This window comes from Brassica rapa, chromosome A06, assembly GCF_000309985.2.
Source record: "Brassica rapa cultivar Chiifu-401-42 chromosome A06, CAAS_Brap_v3.01, whole genome shotgun sequence".
In the NCBI taxonomy this organism is placed as follows: domain Eukaryota; kingdom Viridiplantae; phylum Streptophyta; class Magnoliopsida; order Brassicales; family Brassicaceae; genus Brassica; species Brassica rapa.
Genome location: NC_024800.2, coordinates 942096 through 964189, shown reverse-complemented (window position 1 = coordinate 964189; position 22094 = coordinate 942096). Strand labels below are relative to the sequence as shown.

General features: G+C 31.4%; 4 protein-coding genes and 1 long non-coding RNA gene across 7 annotated transcripts; 3 read left to right on the top strand and 2 right to left on the bottom strand.

The window, feature by feature from the left end:
- Positions 1 to 107: 107 nt before the first annotated feature.
- LOC103871155 (proton pump-interactor 4) lies at positions 108 to 2320 on the top strand. Its single transcript, XM_009149383.3, has 5 exons — positions 108 to 272; positions 422 to 724; positions 795 to 968; positions 1058 to 1156; positions 1388 to 2320. Exons 1-5 carry the CDS (start codon positions 219 to 221, stop codon positions 2009 to 2011), a joined length of 1254 nt encoding a protein of 417 aa, XP_009147631.1. The 5' UTR covers positions 108 to 218; the 3' UTR covers positions 2012 to 2320.
- A 1295-nt stretch (positions 2321 to 3615) lies between these two features.
- LOC103871154 (protein GRIM REAPER) lies at positions 3616 to 4962 on the bottom strand. Its single transcript, XM_009149382.3, has one exon. It carries the CDS (start codon positions 4905 to 4907, stop codon positions 4404 to 4406), a length of 504 nt encoding a protein of 167 aa, XP_009147630.1. The 5' UTR covers positions 4908 to 4962; the 3' UTR covers positions 3616 to 4403.
- Positions 4963 to 7815: 2853 nt separating this feature from the next.
- LOC103871153 (agamous-like MADS-box protein AGL18) lies at positions 7816 to 10432 on the top strand. The gene is made up of 7 exons (XM_033272493.1): positions 7816 to 8025; positions 8218 to 8319; positions 8392 to 8491; positions 8565 to 8603; positions 8688 to 8729; positions 8806 to 8903; positions 8998 to 10432. Exons 1-7 carry the CDS (start codon positions 7844 to 7846, stop codon positions 9056 to 9058), a joined length of 624 nt encoding a protein of 207 aa, XP_033128384.1. The 5' UTR covers positions 7816 to 7843; the 3' UTR covers positions 9059 to 10432.
- Positions 10433 to 15659: 5227 nt separating this feature from the next.
- LOC117125849 lies at positions 15660 to 18359 on the bottom strand. The gene is made up of 2 exons (XR_004448301.1): positions 16933 to 18359; positions 15660 to 16791 (listed from the first exon to the last, which is right to left on the bottom strand). It is a non-coding gene; the product is annotated as an uncharacterized LOC117125849 (long non-coding RNA).
- Positions 18360 to 20243: 1884 nt separating this feature from the next.
- Positions 20244 to 21970, top strand: LOC103871144 (squamosa promoter-binding-like protein 4). 3 transcript variants are annotated; one of them, XR_633492.3, is made up of 3 exons: positions 20244 to 20796; positions 21248 to 21571; positions 21764 to 21963. XR_633492.3 is itself a non-coding variant. In XM_009149376.3 (3 exons), the coding sequence occupies exons 1-2, from the start codon at positions 20480 to 20482 to the stop codon at positions 21471 to 21473; spliced, it is 543 nt and encodes a 180-aa protein (XP_009147624.1). In that variant the 5' UTR covers positions 20244 to 20479; the 3' UTR covers positions 21474 to 21480; positions 21764 to 21970. The 3 variants fall into 3 exon arrangements, 2 of the variants coding, with proteins under 2 accessions (XP_009147624.1, XP_009147622.2); XM_009149376.3 differs by having other exon boundaries at positions 21248 to 21480; positions 21764 to 21970; XM_009149374.3 differs by having other exon boundaries at positions 21248 to 21413.
- Positions 21971 to 22094: the final 124 nt, after the last annotated feature.

The following is a 22094-nucleotide window of genomic DNA, read 5'->3' as shown; positions in this document are numbered from 1 at the left end:
CATTAATTAAAAAATAGGTTCTAAAACAATTATTTATTATTAATAAAAATATTTTTCCTAAAAGATTATTAAAATGGAGCAGCCTTTAGGAGAAAGAAAAAAAAAACGTAATCTTTTTTGTTTGGATATCAAGAAAGAAACAAGAAACATAAAAAATCGAAAATGTGAACGCAAACATCGAGAGCCTTTTAATCTTCAACTCAGTTTTTTCTTCTCTTATGGGATCAACAAAAAGTCTGCCCTCTCTCTCTGTACTTCCGAAACATCTTCTCGTATGTTCTGTTCTCTTCTTGCTTAAACCTTTACATCTTTTTCCTCTTCAGTTTAAAACCCTTTCGAACACTTGTCGTGTCCTGAGCTGAATCAGTTTTTGTCATAAAGGTCTGATCTTTATTGTCTTTTTGGCGGTTTCGTGGCACAGGAACAAATGGGTTCTCCGGTTTCACTCTGCAACGGCGGCTTAGATGCGCGACGGCTTGTAATCGGAGATCTGTCGTCGAGAGAGACCACGGAGGAGGAAGAGGACTACGCTGTGTTCTCCGGTGAGGAGGAAGAGGAGGAGGAGGAGGATGGGTGGAGAGAGGATCGTTTCTGTTTCTACTTTGTGAAGCAGTTTGCTTACGATGACCCTGAGATTAAGGCTAAGATCGACGAAGCTGATAATGAGATTTATAATTGTAACAGTGAGAGGATTCACATTGCAAACAGATTGAAAGCTAAAAGGGTAAAAGCTTTCTCCTTTGAGAGCCTTTTTGTTGATTTTTTATGGTCTTAAGTGTGTTATTTTGGTGTAGGCTGAGAAATTGTCTCTGATGTCATCAGTTGATGGATACAATGTAATGAGTGAGAGGTTAAGTGAGGTTGAGATGGAGATGGAGTTGTTGGATGCTCAAATGGGCTGTGTGCTTGATCAAAGAGACAGAGCCTTTGAAAGGATTAAATTATTGAGGATACAACGAGACAAAGGGGTTTGTGTTTCTTTCATGTCAAAGGCTTGTTGGTGTGTCTTAAAGATCTTGTTTTTTTTTCTAAAATCTAGTGTGTTCTGTTTCTGTAGAATGCTGCGTTTTTTCAGAGCCGTGCTGTCATGAAGAAGGCTATAGAGTTAGCTGCTTGTGGAAACTTTAGAGATCTTGAAGAGCTTGCTTACTCCGAGGTTTGTTTTTGTCAAGTCTATTGGGTCACCTAAGCTTCTGACTAGTCAGCAAATAGGACCTAAACAATATGACTTTTCAAAAAAAAAAAATTAATTAGGCACCTGTCTAATCAATAATTCCTTATAAAACGCCTAGGGATTTTTTTTTTTAACATTGAATGGGTGTATGTGTGTATGTATGTCTCTGAGGTTTGAGTTTGTGTTCTTACTTTGTCTTTGTCTTTTGAATAGGTTGATAAATTTATGTCTCGTTGGAACAATGACAAAGCTTTTAGGGATGATTACAAGAAAAGAATCTTGCCTTCTCTTGAGGAGCGAAAGGTTAGGCGCAATGAGCAGATTAGGAGCTCAGAATGTGATGTAGATACTGAGAATAGAGATGAAACAGCAGTAGAACTCAAGATGTTTAGTACTGAGGAGGAGGAGGAGAGTGATAAAGAAGCTTTGAAGGAGAAGAGACGAGAAGAGCAGTTAGAGAAAGCTAAACTAGCGATGGAGAGGAAGAGGAAGCTACATGAGAAAGCTGCTGCTAAAGCTGCCAGAAGAGCTAAGAAGGAAGCTGAGAAGAAACTCAAGGAGCTCGAGAAGAGAGCTAAGAAGAAGAAGGATCTAGAGAGAACACCAGAGACAGTCACGGAACCATCAGAGCCGGAGAAGGAGAAACCACTGAATGGGAGATCAGTGAGTTGGAACCAGAGAAGTTTGAGGTACAGACATCACAAGAAAGGAAACGAGAATGTCCCCAAAGCCATCTTGAAGCGTAGGAGAGCTTACAGGTTATGGGTTTGGAGTGTTTCCTCTGCTGCACTTGCGCTCCCGCTAGCTCTCTTCATTGTCTTCTTTTACGTTCGATGAGAGGAAGAAGAAGAAATGTAAAAGGAGATTTAAGTTAGATTAGTGTTGTGTTTGGTGTCATAAAATTTCAAGTGTAGTCAAGAAATTTGCATCCATAGAGACTTATGAGGTCTCTCCATGGATGGAAATGTCTTGACCATGTTGAAATTCATGATTCTAAACATAGACACTTCATAGTTTATATGTTTTGATCTGTTTGTTGACATTAGGAACTAAGACACTCTCTTAGTGGTGATTAGTTTAATATTGTATATACATGGAAGAGTCATCATGGAATCTTTTACATAAATATAATTTTTGGATTGGCTTCTTTTGTTTGCGTTGTGTGAACCTTCTAATCAGTGAGAGTTTTTCGATATGTATTAGATGTTGAGAAACCTTCTATTGGACTTAGAGGCTTCTCTCATCAACATAGGTTCACAGAGGAGAGAAGCTATGGCTGTCATTCGGCCTTTGTCTATCTAGAAAGTCCCTCTGTTTCTTGAAGAGTGTTCATTCTCATTCTCTCAATTCTTGTGGGATTGTAGGCAAAGACGTGCAGCTTCAAGAAGAGAAGTTCTTCATACAGATTTTTCTCACACTACCATTAAAAGAATCATTTTTACTAATGGGAAAAAATTGCTGATGTTACAGTAGTTGCTAAGGGAGCTTACCCTTTGGTCAGTTTTCATCTCTGTAGAAAATTTTCCCTCTGAAAATGTTAACTTAAGTTAAAGCTGATAAGTTTTGAGTGGGATCTGTCTTTTGTCTTAAGCTGAGCAGTGTAGGATCTAGGTTGGACATCCTGACGGCTTAACCAATTTTCCAACATATAAAATATAAATGATGATTGGTTGGGTTGAGTTGTAATTGTAAATAAATTTAAATAGAATTTAGTACGTAAATTTGGTTGATGTAGTTGTATTTTCTGTAGCTATAAAATTTAAATGAAAAAATAAAAGATATTGCTACATTAATATTTTTCTACCGTTTTCGAAAATATTGTTTAGAAAATACATTTTTTCCAGCTACAGTAATTTGTTATCTTTGGCATGTAGTTTTAAAAACTAATACGTTTTATCCTTTTTAGTAAAAAAGTAAACCTAAAAACAGTTTTACAGCACAATTAATCATCCCCTAGTTGCAACTTTGAGATATAATAAATTCATGTGTTGTTGAGGTTTGTTCTTTGTAAGAGCCTAAGTATGTTTGTAGCATCACTGGGAATTCGGGTTTCAAGCCTGTTTTTATGACGACATTGATTCTGTCTAGCAACATTCTTCAGCTCCATAACGAAATCTTTTCTTTAACATCGTTTCTTTGGCTATTTGAATTTAATGGTACCCAAGGAAGAAAAAGGAGCTCAGGTTCTGATAGTTCCTGAACTTGTTTAGTTTATTGCTTCAGCTCTGGACAAGGTTAAACCTTTCTGGTTCACTTGTAACCTGTTAACCAATATCTTGCTCTGCAGTAATCTGGCCTTATGAATGAATCTTTCATAGGTTGGGAATGTTTCTGTAACTTGTAGTAAGATACCTTCGCTTGCTCAATTGAATAGAAACCTCCTAGGTATGAATGATGAGCAGAGCACCAATTCTGCTGATGTGTCTTCATTCTATATGTTGCATCTAGCCGATGGATGCTTCGTCAAGTACATCATATCAACTGGGTCGCATCAAATGTGTTGCATCAAGTTGTTATAGATGTTATATTGTTGGGATTATGTTCACGAGTCTACGCACACTAGGATTTTAAGATTGGGGATGCCTTCTATTATCTTGTATTCTTGTAATATTAATGTAAGCTGAATACTATCTCTAATTAATAAACTCTTTTTGCATTTGGACATAGTCAATTTGGTGAACCACATTACATAGTTGTGTCTTTGTTACATCTGTTCCTTCTCCTTTATGTTACAACGAATTCCTCGATAGCATTTAGCTTCCTCTTTACAGTCTAGTTACCAAGAACGGAACCACAGTAAAGACATGTGATGTTGTCTCTTTAGTGGGAAAGAGAAATTCAAGGTAAGATGTTGAAAATGAGGTTAGTTAGTGATTTATTTTAGAAATGTTGTGTTAATTGTGTTTGAATCACAGATTGGAGGGATCAAAACGAAGAAAAGAAAATTTCAGTTGAAATGATCAGATATCTCTAGAAAGAAGCTGTAACAAGTTATAAAGGATTAAGTATAACATTTTATATATTTTAAATTTTTATTTAATAATTATGTTTGTGTTACATATGTATACTCACCCACAAAATCATTACATGCGTATGCATGAAGACTTTGTATACTTATAAAATCCTCACAGTATGCTATAACGGTTTCTTCCACAAAAGAAAACAATATAACAGCTCAAAAATACAATATAAATTATAACACTCACTTTTCAATATTTTATAAAGTTAATTAAGCATACCCGCAATATCCATACTCACACTCAACCCCTGACTTGCACTTCCTCGTGCACTTCCCACAATGGTTAGGGTTAAAGTTAACGTATGTGCAAACACCACCGCAGCAACGCTGCCCAAAACCACACTTCTTACCGCATCGACCACAGTTATTCATGTCTCCAAGAATATTTCGACAATGCATCTTGCAGCAATGCAATAGGCTCGTGCCATTGTTGGCTTTGACTCCATTGCAAATGTTGTAACTCTCCACGTGACATCTCATTCCTTTCTTGATCTTCTTGTACTTAGAAACTAGTAGTCTAGTTTTGGATGAAACTGTCACGTTTGAGAGTACTGTGGGAGCTTCATCAAGAATGTAAAACTCGGGATCTTCTTCGTCGGCAACCTCATCACCCAAAACGGAATGAGGATTAGATGTTGTTGTTATTAGGAAGTATAGGATTAAAGAGAGAAGTGAGGTGGTTTTAATGATAGTATTGGGAATCTTAATGACCATTTTTGTGTTTGAAGTAAGAGATTAACCAAAGAGATTTTGGCTTTGGAGCAGAATGAAAGGAAGAGTGGGACTTAAGAGAAGATCTATGCTCTTGCAAATGAAGGGGTATTTTAAGGCAGCAACAAACATTATTTTAAATTCTGATTTTTATATATTTAAAAGAATTTGAAAAACTTATAGGCCATTGCTTAAAATGAATTAATTATTCCTCAAATCTAGGCTGCCACAAGTGATCGTTGTCTAGATGAAGTCATACACGTTTGGATCTCATTGGTGAAAAAAGTTTTTTTTTTTAAACGGTATAATTAGTTTCTGGAAGAGCCATAATAATATCATTGTATCAAACATGGTTAAAATCGAAATGGAAACGTTTGAACATTAATTTTGATTTACATGTTTGATCTTCAATTTTTGGGGTTATTAAGAGGTTTCAAACAAAACTCGTAATTATTCAAATCTAAAATTAAATCGTAATATAATATTAATTTTGTTACTATATACTTCATTCGTTTCTAAATAAGTGTCACTTTGACATTTTTCACACAAATTAAGAAAGTGATGAAAATATATGTATAGTTGTTATTAATTATACTTCTTTGATCAATAGTATTTGAGATGAATAAAATTATTTATAATATCAATGTAGTCTGAAATTAATTTTTAGCTGAAAGTAAGTATAATTTGTATTGAAATTGTAAAGTGATATTTTTTGTGTAACAAAAAAAAAAATTAGAATGACACTTAATCACTTATTATGAAACAGAGTGAATATTTTTCATTGTTATATGCAACACCTGGTATCTATAGTCAGTTAAGCTAATCTTTAACCTTTTTTTGACATCAGCTAATCTTCAACATTAATTTTGTTTTATCAATTACGTTCATTATTTTACTAAGTATTTGTACTTTCTGCCACTATTCATTTTCTTTTTATCTCTATGTTGATTGATTCAGAAAAGGTTTACTGTCAAGACAAATACGAAATCGTATTCCTTATTTGCGTCGTTACTTCTAATACAAACGATTTATGTATAACCCTCGTATACTCGTCATGTATATTTCTTCTAATCTATAAATGTCACACATGATTCAGTTTTGATCAAAAGTCAAAAGGCAATTTTTGTTCTATTGTGCATTATAATATCTTATATAATACACGTTAATATATGTAAATTCGATCTCGATTATTAACTAGATACGTGACTCCCTATAAGGAAAAACGATTAAATAAAGGAGTCAAACGAATTAACATTAATTTAAAAATCATGAATGGACAACACACATGCATGACTGATAAAAAAAAACAGCACAAGTTCTCTTCAACTGCATGTGCATAAGTTGTCTCTTAAGCCTATGTTTTAATTCAAACGTAGCACGTGTGTGTTACGACGGTGGAACAACTAAGATCCTTCTTATTTGGCACTAAATACGGTAAGAGTCACGTACGAGTTACGCTTACTGCGCAACCGAAGCTGGCGACTGCAATGTGGGAGCTCTCTACGTGTCACTGTCAACGTCCGTGATAGTCGTATCACCACCGTCTAAATTGATTACTTTTCTCGGTCCATAATAAGCTCCATGAGCCGTTGACTATGAATCTATGATCATGATTGTTCATTACTTATGTATTCTGGTCATTGATTGGTTTTATTCCTAACTATGTGCCGCGCACATGACATGCAAAAGCTATAAGCTTATAAAGCCTATACACGCGTGAAAAATATATAATACGTTATACGCATTATGACAAAAAAAACTCTATTAACGCAGCTTATGTGAAGAAATATTTTACACTGGGGTAATATATTCATCTTATTAATGGATTGGAAGCCAGAGAATCAGAGATGAATGAGCAACTCCACGTTTGATTACTATTGAGTGAAGGGGCAAAACACTATACGATCGGCCGCACAACTTATTTTCGAAGAATCAAGAAGCAAACGTTGAAGATGATGATATATCAGCCAAGAACAAACGATAGAAGATACGATGACTGTGTTAAAAAAAACGATGCGATGACCAATTAAAATGCAATAAACAGATCTTATAATCTAATTAAAAGCTATAAAACAAATACAGAAAACATTTTTGTTTATGTACATAAGAAATTTAAGTTGTTTATTCAGACAACAAGTAAAAAATTTGTCGCTAAAGATTTACAGTTGAATCTATCTAGAATGTGTTCCACAAAAAAAATGTTAAATAAAATCTTTCTACAATAGGCTTGATGTACAACATGAACTCACAAGTCACAACTCACAACATGAGTCAAGAGTTTAGCAATCACATATGCCGTTTCTTAGAAACAATAACATATATGGTACTCTTGTATTTCTCTGTAATAGCTAACTCAATGTGCTATTTTGCCGTAGCAATAAAAAGAAAACTGGATGATTTGGTACCTAAACTAAAGTATTCTAAATCTACCATCTATTATAGCAAAATACGGTTCCGATTAACTGAAAAATAATACTGGACTTAACATTTAGTAGACATAAAGAAAAGAGAATATCAGAGAACCTGTTCCTCATGACTACAACTGGACTTCTAGTTTTATGAATTTGAATCAATCATAGATAAGTAAGAATGATCTATTGCACATTCTAACAAGTACACATTGTGATTCAATAGATTTCAAAGCTTCTTATTAAGTATAGTGTTTTTTTTTTAAGTTTAAACAACATAAAAGATTACTAACAGTGATCACTGATGACTGAAGGTTAGGAGGAGCACAACACACAAGACATAAACATTCAACATTCAAGGAACCTAGGCCCAACAGCTTTATACTAGGCCCGATAAGGGCCCATAAAAGAATATTAAATCAGACGGTTACATAACAAGTGTCAAGTGGTTATATATACAAAGCTTACTACATCCATCTCCCTGTTTTCGATGCTAGGGATTGTAGAGAGAATAGGAGGAAGAAGAAGAAGATGGTGAGAGGAAAGATTGAGTTAAAGAAGATCGAGAATGCGAACCGTCTTCAAGTCAGTTTCACCAACAGACGCAAAGTGCTGATGAAGAAGGCTAACGATCTTTCGATCCTCTGCGACGCTGACGTCGCTCTTATCGTCTTCTCCAGCACCGGCAACGTTTACAATTTCTCTAGCCGCAGGTAAATCTCAAAAATGATTCTTTTTTGTTTTGAGATTTGGGAAAAATATCAACTTTCGTTGTTTCTTGCGTCCGAAGAAAACAGAGCAGATTATAAATCTTAGGGTTTTGTGTGTTTTAAGGACTCGAGATTAGTAGTAGAGTCGATTCGTGTTCTTGAAGAGACTAATTAACGGAAGGTTTTGTGTTCAAGTATGGAGCAAATTCTCTATAGATATGGGTACGTTGCTGCTGATCACAGACAGAGAGAAGAATCTATGGCGAGTGAACTTAAGAGATTACAGCTTGCAGTCGAGTATGTCTCTCTCCCTTGAACCTAAACTTGTGTTAAAGCTTGTGTTCTTGAGATGTTTGTTCATGAGAGCAGGAGAGCGAAGGGTAAGGAGCTTGAGGGTATGAGTTTCTCCGATCTTATTTCTCTTGAAAGCCAGTTGAATGATAGCTTGCTTCGTGTTAAGGATCAAAAGGTAAAGACAGACTGTTTTTTTTTTATTCCAAAAGATTGAAAGAATCATCTCTGACTTGCACAGTTTTTTTCAGACAATCTTGCTCAACCAGCTAGAACGATCTCGGTTACAGGTAGATAACAAGGCTAACACTGAATCATCACCATCATCATCATCATCATGAGCTGTGTTTCATTTGCTTATTATGCTTTACCAGGAGAAAAGAACATTGGAAGAGAACCGACTTTTGCGCAAACAGGTAAGAGATTTTGTTTAAACGTTTACAACTAACTAACAATATCTCTTTACTTATTCAAAGCTAATTTAATCCTCAGATAGAGTCGATGGTGGGGAGAGGTTCATCAGGACCACAAGTAGAGCCTGAGAAGAATGACAACGAGGAGCACCTTTCTGACACTTCCTTGCAGCTGGGGTAAGATGTAAACAAAAGCCCTACCTTGTGTTCCAAGCTTTTTCCATTTTGTTGAATTAACTTGTGTGTGTTTTTTTTTTTGGCTTCCTTACAGCTGGGGAAAGAGAAAGAAGCTGAAGATCGAACGCCCTGCCATAACTCTGTCTTCTGATTGATCGATATCAATCACTCTCTTAGTTTTGGTGTTTGGTATTAGAGAGGTTTTATTGTGTATTCTTCTTTGTTTAGTATATAGATTTTGCTTTTATGTTTTCAGGTAGTCAACATTAGTTTCCAACAGAGAAGAAACAGAACATCAAACCCCAAGAAGAGAATGTATCAGGAGAAGAACAATTTCCAGTTTTTTTTGCTATATTACTAACTATTTCTGCGTGATTCCACTTGGACAATACGTAATTAGCATAAAATGCATAATTATGAAGGTTTTCGTTTCACATGTTCACAATTATCGACGAGGGTTAGGAGCATAGCACTTCCCAACATAAACACTAAAGATTCAATATAACTACGACCACAGTGTTTAGAATAATCACTGAAGTGTTTACAATACAAAAGATAGACATTCAACATTCAAGGAAACTACTACAATAATTTTCAACAATAGACACTCTAAAATATATCCATTTCAAAAAAAGTAATGAGACCTTATTAATATACACAAACACCAAACTAAAGAAATTACTAACACTATTAGACTGATCAGTGAGGTAAGCATCAGACACTTAACCGCCGAAGAACTACTCTCCTTCGGTTTAGTAGTGGTCACCGTCAAGTCTCCCATGTTGTTAGTCTCTCATGCGAGTTCGATTTCAATTTGAAGCTCTGATACCAATTATTGAAATCAAACTTGTAATCGTAACTCAACGAACACAAACGAACTCAAATCTCTTTATTAATCACTCAAAGCTTTAGAAAATTAACCTCAAAAAACTAAAGCTCTCAACTCATAAGTTATACTACATCATAGTATTTCCTTATATATTGATTCTAATTTCCTAAACTCATTAGGAAACATATAAGTAACTTTTCCTAAACTCATTAGGATAGCTTGTAGCCTAAGTTAACTTCAAGCTTAAGTCAACAAAATCAAGACTGAAAACAAGGCAAAAAATAAATAAAACAGTTCACCTTTACCACAAATGACAAGGTGCATTTGTCCTCCAACAAAAATTTTATGGAATAACTCAAAAAATAGACCACGGAGTTCCTCAGTCGAATAGTTTTTGAAAGAGTTTCTGTTACCTAAAAATGAAAAAAAAAAAACAAATTAAAAATGAGGAAAAAAAAAAGAGAGGGAGAGAGCAAATGTTAAGATTTAAGAACATACCATGTCCAAAACAGTTAAAAAGATGAGACTCAAAAGCCGTATGACCTTTTAGATGCTCAAGGCGAATAAGTTCATTTAGCATTTTCAATTCAAATTCTGTATCAAAAATATATCATTGTAAGACATTTAATAGATAAATTCTTAAAAGATAAGACTTACCATTTTCAATAGCAGTTAACTCGGCTTCTAGGGAAGTCATGTTGAAAAGAGGACAGTGAAAAAATTCAGAAAACCTGCAAAATAATAATAAAACCAATCAAAATTTGACAGAATAGGTAATAACGATGGACAGATAGGAAATACTTACATTTGCAGAGCTTTTCTAAACTTTTTGTGGGAAATAGTCATAGCGAACATGGAATATTTCATTTATGTATCTATATTATTAAAACTGAAGTACATTTGAGAGTTGTTTGGAAACTTGGATAGTAGTATAAATGATAATTGTTTAAAAACTTGAATAATACTTGCTTATCTTAATTGATTTTTTAAATGATTTTTATTCTATTGTTAATCAATTCTAACCCTTCATCTATTATATTTTACTAAATAATTTAATATCATTTATTACAGAAGTGCAAAACAAAATTTATTTGTTTTCAATTTTTATTTTATCTTTTACATTCATTTTTCTCAGCTTTAATTATTTCTATACAAAATTCAAATCAAAATAATAATTTAAAATTAATTTATATAAATAATTGATTTAAATATATATATATATATATATATATATATATATATTTTAAAAAAATTACTAAAATATTTTCCAATAACCATTTAAAAAAATATTTTCACTATATATAAGAAAAATACAATACATAACTTAAAATACATAACTTCAATTTTTATTTTATCTTTTACATTCATTTTTCTCAGCTTTAATTATTTCTATACAAAATTCAAATCAAAATAATAATTTAAAATTAATTTATATAAATAATTGATTTAAATATATATATATATATATATATAACTTAAAATACATAACTTAAATTAATTTATATTAATACATAACTTAACATACATAACTTAAAATACATAACTTAAAATACATAACTTAAATTAATTTATATTAAAACTGAAGTACATTTGAGAGTTGTTTGGAAACTTGGATAGTAGTATAAATGATAATTGTTTAAAAACTTGGATAATACTTGCTTATCTTAATTGATTTTTTAAATGATTTTTATTCTATTGTTAATCAATTCTAACCCTTCATCTATTATATTTTACTAAATAATTTAATATCATTTATTACAGAAGTGCAAAACAAAATTTATTTGTTTTCAAAAAAAATTATTCTTATATATATATATATATATATATATATTTTTTAAAAAAATTACTAAAATATTTTCCAATAACCATTTAAAAAAATATTTTCACTATATATAAGAAAAATACAATACATAACTTAAAATACATAACTTAAATTAATTTATATAAATAATTGATTTAAATATATATATATATATATATATATATATATATATATTTTAAAAAAATTACTAAAATATTTTCCAATAACCATTTAAAAAATATTTTCACTATATATAAGAAAAATACAATACATAACTTAATTAAAAACACCAACTTAAATTATGGTTTTTATATTTCATATTAAGTTTATAAATATAATATATGTGATTATTTATATGATGGTACGTATAAAATAATATTAATTATATGATTACTTATATTATGGTACATATAAAATATGATTAATTATATGATGACATATATATGATATATAATAGTGACATGAAAAACAAAACTTCTTTGTTTTCAATTTTATTATTTTATCTTTTACATTCATTTTCTCACTTTTTAACTATCTCATTAATTATATTTACTATAATATTTTGCCAGGATTATTTACATATTAACTATAATAATTCGACATATTTGAATGAAACCACTCTATTTGTGATAAGAATTCAAAATGGTTAACAAATATTTTTTATTTATTTACTTATGTATCGGCTAGACATGGACATTCGGATAACTATTCAGCTAAGAGTTATTTCTTTGGGTTATCATGCTTTTTGAGTTTTGAAACTAGACTTCATTTTGGTATTATAAATTTTCATGTGTGTTTCGAATCGGGTCCAGATGAATTCAGTCTTGATATATACAAACCTAGAAATATCCAAAAACTAATGTATTTGACGCCGGTACGGATATTTGTATGAAAAGTAAGAATATTTACTGATTCAATTCGGGTATGTTGAATTCAAATTAAACTAAAAATAACCAAATAACCAAAAGTAATCTTATTACTCTATTTGATTCAGGTTCGATTATGAGTATAGAAATCTAAAAGTACTTATGCAATTAATTATATTATGACACATATAAAATATATAATACTAATCATAAAAATAAAATATCGATTTATAAGAAAGTAAAAATTAACACCCGCACAGGCTTGCGGGTCAATATCTAGTACGCATTATTATCCCCACCGTTCTCATTGAGGAATTCCGCAAACTACATAGAAAATAAAAGCAGTTAGATCTCTTGAAACAATATGTATAAGAAAAGGTTTTGCAAGGTACTTGATTATCCGCTGGAAAATTTTTAGATCCTTTAAAGAGCATATGCTCCAGTAGGTGATTAACCCCAAATGCATTCTTAGTATCCGAAACCACCATTGCTGCTCCAAAAAGATCAGCTAATCCATCTCTTACAAGGAGAACTTCAAGATGATTTTGCCAAAACGATTGATCTGAACTCTTTCAAGCTATCAGGATGTTTTTCCACTTTAACCATCGCGATAAGTTGGGTTAATCAATAAAACAGTCATCAGGAAAAGCTAACGAGTTAATTCCCAAAATATAAATCAACAAATCTTAAAATTGCATATAGAAATTGATTAATCTTTCGAATCTTAGAAGCTACAATGACTAAAACGTAACAAATCTTTGAATATAGAGAATGAAAGAGAAGCTTACTCAGAACATGTAGAAAGTTCCGAATCTAGAAAATCTAGAATCTGTGACAATGTAGAAGCTTAGAAACCTTAGTTCTTACAGCTGCTTGCTTTTTAAAAGCCCATTTGAGTCTATATCCAGTATAAGTATAACAAACAAATTGTACAAAAATTGAATTCTACATAAAATCAATTGAAAGTTGGGATTAATGATCTCTAATACGTAAAAAAATTGTAATTGAATATTAAATAAGCACCAATAAACACAACAAATTGAAAGAAAAGGTTATAATGTAGAACGAAAATATACAAATATAATTGATCACTAGTAAGTGAAAATAATACTAAATAGTTAAATATGTGATAAAACCCAATATATACAAACCAAATGATAAGTCTGGAAATAATGTAAACCACTATGTACAAAAACAATGAAGTAAATAAACATTACAGGAACGAATCACAGAATTGGCAAACAATGTAATCGATCGCATCAAATCTTTAAACCGTAACGGGAATATGACAAATCGAACGGGCATGCTTTCTCCACGATTCGCAGTTAAAGTGTGCATGATCTAACTTCGTTCTCAAGTCATTGCCAATCGGACGGTTCTGTGAAAATATAGGCCCAAGAGTTTGATAGTAGGTTCAGTGAGGCCCATTAACTCAACTAATAAATTTCAAACTCTTTTCTCTTACGCTAGTTTTTTTTTATGTAACAGTAATATTCTTCTTGTGGGATATATGAAAATTAATAAGAAGCTTCAGTGATATAAAATACAATATAGGGCTTTACATGTAATTTATAATTTTATTGTGGATATCTGTAAAAACAAAACTATAAGGCTGCAGATGTAACTGATAAAAATTAAGGAACCAACTGATAGTAGATAAACATTACAGGAACTAATTGGTAATAAACAAAAAAAAATACAAGAATCAAGTGCTTATTCCTTTTTTGGTTTTAAAAGTTTAAAACAAGTGTTTATGACGTAAGAAATGAGAAGGGAAATTGATAGCAAAACTGTGAGCTAGCTGGATCGCATATAGATGAAACAGAGAATCTTTGAAGAAAGAATTGGTTTTAGTTGAAATTCCTATAAACGAAGAGACAAATCTTGTTCCTCGTGTGATCGAAAGTAATAGTATAACACATCGCTTTCCTTTTTGCACTCAACAACACGAATCGAATCAAAAATTGTTGGTACTAGTAATCTACAAAACTTTTTTTTCACAAGCATACAGAAAAAGATGCTCTAGTATTGTTTTTTTTTTTTGAAAAATAGATGCTCTAGTATTGTTGAAGATTAGTATTGTATTATGTCAACCACTGAAAGTTTGTAAGCTCATAATCTGACCATTTATATTTAAAGAAATTTTGAACAAAAAAAAACAACATTTACAACACCATTAAACCACCAACATTTTGCATGGTAACAATGATCTTAGGAATAATAGAGTATAATTTTGTTTATTGGATTACCTAGATAATTAAAAAATGTCTTCCATGTTTATTAGAATAAATCAGATCGAATATGTGAGGTTTCGGTTTAATTCATTACAAATAAGGCCAATACTAGAGATTCTAAATTATATTATATATTTAACCACACAACGGTGGTTCAGAGATAAGCAAGTTTTAGATTATAAAATAACTTAGGTCTGAAATTATTCTGCTACATTTTATCATGTGATCATGCGGATATATATGAATACATCAGCATATTTAAATATCCAGAGAAAATCTATATGTAGACTTTACCTCTCTTTGAAAATTAATTAGTCCAAGTTTTTTCATACCTCAGGAATATAATCAATGAGCATATAATTGATTAATTGTGGCGATCTACTTAAAGACTAATTCTATGAAATCTTACATTCGGATACGCGTTATTCCAATTAAAACATATAGACAGAACTCGTTTACCACTTGAACCAACACAGCTTGGTTTATTTATATTTCACAATACCATTTTTGTTTTGTAGCACGACATCAGCAAACCATATCTAAACCCTAAACATAGATGCTATGTCTCAAAAATAAAAAAAAATATATAGAAAGATGCTCTATGTTTGACAATTATTTTCTTGTAACGAATTTGACAATTAAAGATATATATACATATCTGTTTTCTTGTTAAATCCAAACAGATCTTGATACGTGTCACAATATAATTTACGAAATAATAGATCATTGATCTAGACAAAACATATATAGTTTGGATTCTTAAAAATAAAACAAAGGCATCTTATGTGTTTTGGAGTGTGGGTTACGGTCCTTACGGATAGTTACGTCCGTTTTGTTTGCTAACGTAAAAGGAGCGACGCGGAGGAACGAAGGCAGTAATGCAGAATCTGAATAAAAGGATCGAACCATTTTTAAAGTTTTCTTGAATGCCAACAAATTAATATATACCATGCATGGAGTCTCTCTTATATACGATACGACTGAGATCGAGAAAAAAAAGGGATATCATATATTATTCCGTTCGTGAATTTAACAAAATCTTATTTTAGGAGGTCACATTTTGGAATATTAATTATTATTCTTTAAGATAGTCCAAAACCTAAATGTCAACATGTTACTCATAAAGATTTCAAGTGAGTTACTTTCTTCTTCTTTTTTTCTCTTTCAAGTGAGCTACTTTCATTTACCTTGATTTAAAAAGTATCAATTTCCAAAAAAAAACATACTCCCTCAGTTTCACAATAATACATGTTTTAACACTACAAAAAAATAATTATATTGTGACAATTTTTTTGGTCGCAATGAACACAATTTCGTAGCAATATAATTATTGTGACAGAATTGTGACAGGTTATGAACAGTTACAATAAGGACGTCACAAATTTTCACCGTAACAAAAAACGTCATAATTTGTGACAAAATTATTTTGTAACTAGTTTGTCAGTAGCAGTGACGAAAATTAAAGTAACAATACCGTTACAATTATTGACGAAAACATCGTCTAAAAATGGTCTCCTTTGGTGACGATAAGAATGTCCCAGTTCCGTAGCTGATTACAACGAAAGTTCAGTAACATACTGTCACAAATAGAGACTACAAGGTCATCACCAATCCGTTACACTCACATCCATCAAATTATTTGACTATTAAAATTTTTAGTTCCGTCAATTGGTTATTACTAAACTCCAGTCACATTTTTGTCCTAAACAGCTACTACTTTCTCGTCTATAAACTGTAATTATTTTGTACTGAAGTATGGTCACAGCTCACTTATATTCTTAGCCTTCCTTGTTAGCTAAATAAGCACTAATAGTGAAAATAGTTTAGAGTTTCACAACATTTTAGCTATTTTTTATTATTATGAAAGTTTTCAGAAATATATAATCGAGATACATAGAAACTTACAACATAATCCAATTTGATTAATCATCATAAATATTGACAAAAAAGACTAAATTCATAGCAGAAAAAAAAACAAACTAAACAAAGGAGATCCCAAAAGCAGATGAAAACAATTGTAGAGATTTATCAAAGCATGTCTTGTTATCTCCATAGTTCCCTTGTCAATAGAAATTGTTGTGTCTTACAAGATCCCGATTAATTAACCGGCGTATTACGGAGCTCTTATTGTCATTATCACCATCTCCAAAAGCCGCATCTACAGTTGACAAACAAACAAAATAGAAAAGGATGAATAACCAAAGAAAGTTAGCATATGAAAAGAAAAATCCAAAAGTATGAAATCGTTTTGAGTTCAGAACAATAAGCCATTTAAATAATTGACTGCAAAAATATAAACCTAGAACATAAGATTAGCCACATGTGATGTCTTCTTTGAAATCATGAAAAGTTATTAAAAATGAGGGACGGCTTTAATTTTCCCTGAGAAGAGTTTTTAGGGTAAAACTGAAAGAGGGGATATTGGAATTCCCATTGAAGTGTAAGAGGAGTTAGTGCTTTATTTAGTTATATATGATGTATTAGTTGAAATATTAGGGTATTAGATGATGATGGCAACAACCCAATTTAATATCCTCTTTTACCGGGATTCTTGATTCTCCTATTAATTTTGATAATAATTTGGTTTGTTTTGGCTTTCTTTCCTCTTTCTTTAACTAATTAGATTTTCTTTCTAAATCTACCTAGATATTCATTCTAATAAGTGAAAACTGATTCCTTCAATAAAAAACATTATGATAATATAATTCTCGAACAAATATAACTCTTTAGCTTAATATCAATAGTTTTAGTCACTTGATTGCCACTTTTATTCATAACTTCTATGTTGTTCATACTTATCATTTAATTAAATATACATATATATATATTATATATAACATGAACAATAAATATTCTGTTTTCAAGTCAACACTAATTGAACAATAATTTGTAGTGTTAGTTGCACATCAGCATAAACTGAATTATCACTTTCACGTTACATGGTAGTGAAACCCAAATTTTTGGTTAAGAAATTCTATTCATCTCTTACATGTATCATGATTGAGTCACCCACACTATACATTACATATTTTATGTTTATTAATCCAATAAAAAGACTAAACTCTATATCTTATAAAGAATATAGTTTGATGAAGAACTCATGTATATGTAATTATGATTTTTAATTTCTGTTATAAAAAATCTAACCCATGAAAACTATTTATAACCACAAACCCAACTCGAACACACAAACATTCAGTGTTGAGAATTGTAAGCACTTCGATACACCATGCCTGCACAATTTTGGGACCCTAGAATTGTCAGCCTATGGCAAATTTCTTTTTTGAGTACACTATACTCAATCACTTCAATTGTATGCCTATGGAAAATGCCTTTCTGAATACACTATAATCATGATTCACGATTATGCTAAAACTTTTGTAGTTTAAGAAACTTGTACTTAAGAAATTTTTAGTCATACTTATTAAAAAAATCCAGTTATAATTTTATACCAATTCGTCATAATTATCTAGTCTTTTTGTCACAGTATGAGACTAACTATTCCATCACAACATCGTCACAAAGACAACCGTGAATATAGTCACAAATATGTCACGGCTAATACATTGTTTATTATCGTCACTCTTAGGTAACTAATTGTGACAAAAATGGATTACTACTTGGAACGTCATAATATTGTGACAAAACAGCTACGCCTTTGTGACATAAAAAACTTAGTCACCTATCGTCTCCAAAATGTCACTGATTTGTGACAAATATTTTTTTGTCACAAAGTTTCGTAACAATAACTGTATTTTTTTGTAGTGTAAGATTTTCATGTTTATTAATAAAATATAATACTCCATCCGTTTCATAAAAATAGACTTTTTAGTATTCTCACACATATTAAGAAAACACATTAAACTACCATAATAAATGTATCATTTTCTGTAATTTTTAATTTTCAATAACTTTTAACCAATAGTAATTTAATAAAGTCAATAATTTTATTGAAGTTTACAATTTTTTCATAGAAAACAAAAACACATCTTTCTGAAACAATTTTTTTTTAAAAAATCTATCATTAAAGAACGGAGGGAGTAAATAGTTATTAATGCATAGTTTTTTTGTAGTTTTATATTTTTCATATTTCTAAACCAATAAGACTTCAAGAAATGCAATTAATGTTCTTGAAGTTTACAATTTTCATTATTAATTGACAAAAGTTACATTAGAAATATAAAAAATACATCTTTTTGAAGCAAAAAAATTTTCTAGAAAATTTAACTTTTTGAAATGGAAGGAGTATTGTTATTCTTTTTTGAACTACTTACTTATTGCTATTTATTTGTCTTTTTCTCTGTATTTATTATCTTATGTTCTGAAGAGATTGTTTTAAATTAGATGATATATATAATTTTTAAAGTAAATTTATTTATTTACGTCTTATATTATTTGTATTTATAATTTTTATTATTATTAATTGGATTATGCTAAAATATTTATTTGTAATGATTTTTTTTTAAAAGAAATAAGAAAAATATCTTTAAATTTGTATAACTAATATTTCAAATGTAATTCTGGTCTGAAAAACAAAATAAATAAATTCCATTTCTAACCAGACCAAACAAAACATGAAAACCAGTACCTCACTCATAGACGCAAGTTTATTTAGTTATGTAAAAACAAGAAATGCAGCTTTTGATAAAAAAAAAAGAAGCTAAAGTTGCGTCAGGAAGAGTACAATGTGGCATGTGATAACCTTTGTGTACTGTCTCTTTCACTAACCACTAATTCTAGTATTCCAGTTTCAGTAAAATTATCATTCAAACACTAAAAAACAAGATAACACTTGTACCAAAAAAAGACTAAGGAAGATGACAGAGTTTGAGTAGACCAGTGAACGACTTCATCTGTTTGCTGCTGCTACTTCTCTAGCAGTTCAACTCAAAGATTTATAGTAACCATCATATGTTTTAACTTTTAAGTGACTCTATTCAGAGTTTATGATGTAAAGAAATCTGATGACTTCTCTTAGGAAGCAAAGACAGAGAGGCTAACGTGAGAGACATTAATTACATTTTACAGTGAAAGCGGCTACAAAAATAACCTTAGAACTCAAAACAAATCTCTGTAAGTATTGGTTCCAGATTTTTTTTTTTTTTTGCATCAACCCTTTATTTAAAGCAATCTCATTGTTCTATCTCCATCCTTCAACCTGCAATTCCCTAATTCCCCACTTCTACAAAGAATCTTTCAATACCTAATGGGTTCGATCGTATATAAGCATCTACTCTATTCGTGTCGTTCTGTCATGGTCCAAACACACAGATAATATCCATGCATGCTTAGGACATCTAACATCCCAAATCCAAAACGCGATCAAGGTTGCAGCAAGCAAAAGAATTCAAGTGTCACATCAATTATTAAAATAACTTTTGTTTGGTTCATAAAGAACAAAAGATATTGTTAAACCCTTGTGAAAACTATGGACCTTGTGTACTATTGCATTACAGTGGCAGTCCAGTAAAGACACTATCTATAAGGCAATCAGTTATATCTTCAAAATAACATGGATCTTCATTTTGAATCTAAAATAAACAAACAAATGGAAATCTCACACTTCTATTGTCTAAAAGAAACAAACAAATGAAAATGTCAAGAACATCTTAAAAGTTTCTATACCCAATCTACGTATGTCGTTTTCTTTCTTCTCCACTAATTATTTTTCCCTGACCTAGCACATCAACGTGATCATGCACTTATTCCACAATAGAAGCGCACAAGAAGACAATGGTACATATCCCCACTTTACTTCACCACTTTAAAATGGTTCAACCTCGTCAATAATATCACCAAGTCCAATTCCTCAACTTTGCTAAACTTACAAGAGCTTCTCTCCAAAAATGGATGGTAAGAAAACACAAGGACAAGGGTATCTGAAAAAGAAGGCTAGTGTGTCTTACCTTGTGGAAGAAGAATTGGAGAATGATACAGATGGAGAGGAGGAAGAGAAGAGGAAATGTGTGACAGATAGGTTTAAAGGATCTAGCGGCAGCAATGATCGTGGCTCATCACGGCTTTGCCAAGTAGATAGATGCACAGCTGATCTGAAAGAAGCTAAACAGTATCACCGGAGGCACAAAGTGTGTGAAGTTCATGCAAAGGCATCTTCTGTCTATCTCACAGGCGTTAAACAACGGTTCTGTCAACAATGCAGCAGGTACCTGACAAACACAAACGTTACCCTTCAATACGTTTATTGCATAATTTTATTTAGTTTTCATAACTAAGCTTTTTTTTGTAGAGGATTAGTGGCTAATTAGTCGTAATTTAGACCAAAATCTAAACGTTAATGAATTATTTATTTATTTATTATATAGATATTTATCAAATTTTGGATTTAGTTATAATTTTATTTTGATGAATTATAAAAAAAAACTAGATATACAAAAGAATCATACAAACTTGTGGACTTCACTAATTTTGTTTTTATTTATTTAACCGCTATAGACTAACCTTAACCATTTTACCTTTTTAGGATAGTTTAAATGGATTTGAACCATTTAAATCGGATTAAAAAAATTGGTTTGGTTATGACCGATTTGCTGCCTAGGCGACCAACTTATATAGAAACATTGATTTTATTATATAGCCATATATGTTTGAAACAGGTTCCATGAGCTCCTAGAGTTTGATGAAGCTAAAAGAAGTTGCCGGAAGCGCTTAGCTGGACACAACGAGAGGCGGAGGAAGAGCTCCGGTGAAAGTATTGGAGAAGGGTCAGGTGGTCGAAGAGGAATAACAGCTCAGATGATCCAGAATCAAGAAAGATCAAGGGTAGAGATGACACTTCCTATGTCAAACACATCATCATTCAAGCGACCACAGATTAGATAGAGAAGCTGTCTGCTCTCTCTCTTCTGTCATTATAAATTTCCCTTAGAATCTGAAATTGTGGTATCCAACAATGTCAAAAAAGAAACAACTGAGTCATGGTATTGACTCCTCCTGGTATAGATAAATAACTAATAAATACCACTCTTCTATCTATGTATTGTTGTGGTGTTACCTATCTCCAAATGCTAAGACTTTGGCTTAACCTTGAGTCGAAATAAGTCTACTGTGTCATGTATGTTTTCGAAGATGTATGATATGTTATGCTAATTGGTAAAAGGTTTTCAATACAGATTCGAGTAAGGAGTGTGACTTATCCAAAAGCACAGGAGAATAATCGAAAGCCACCACCACGGTTACTGAAGTTTCAGAGCCACGAATGAGATATCCATCTTAGGTTTTTCTTGGCTTCACATAAAAGACTACAAGTATATTACAAGATTTGAATGAACCAACGACCATTGTCAGTTAAATCGTTGAGAGTAGATTATGATACAAGCGAACCTTCTGGACTCCTAATTGCTGTTGGACCAAAACGATGTTGGGCTTAACTCATTCATAATAAAATAAATACCATATTAAACCAATTAAAAATTTCTTCATTTCTTTATCTTTTAGCTACGG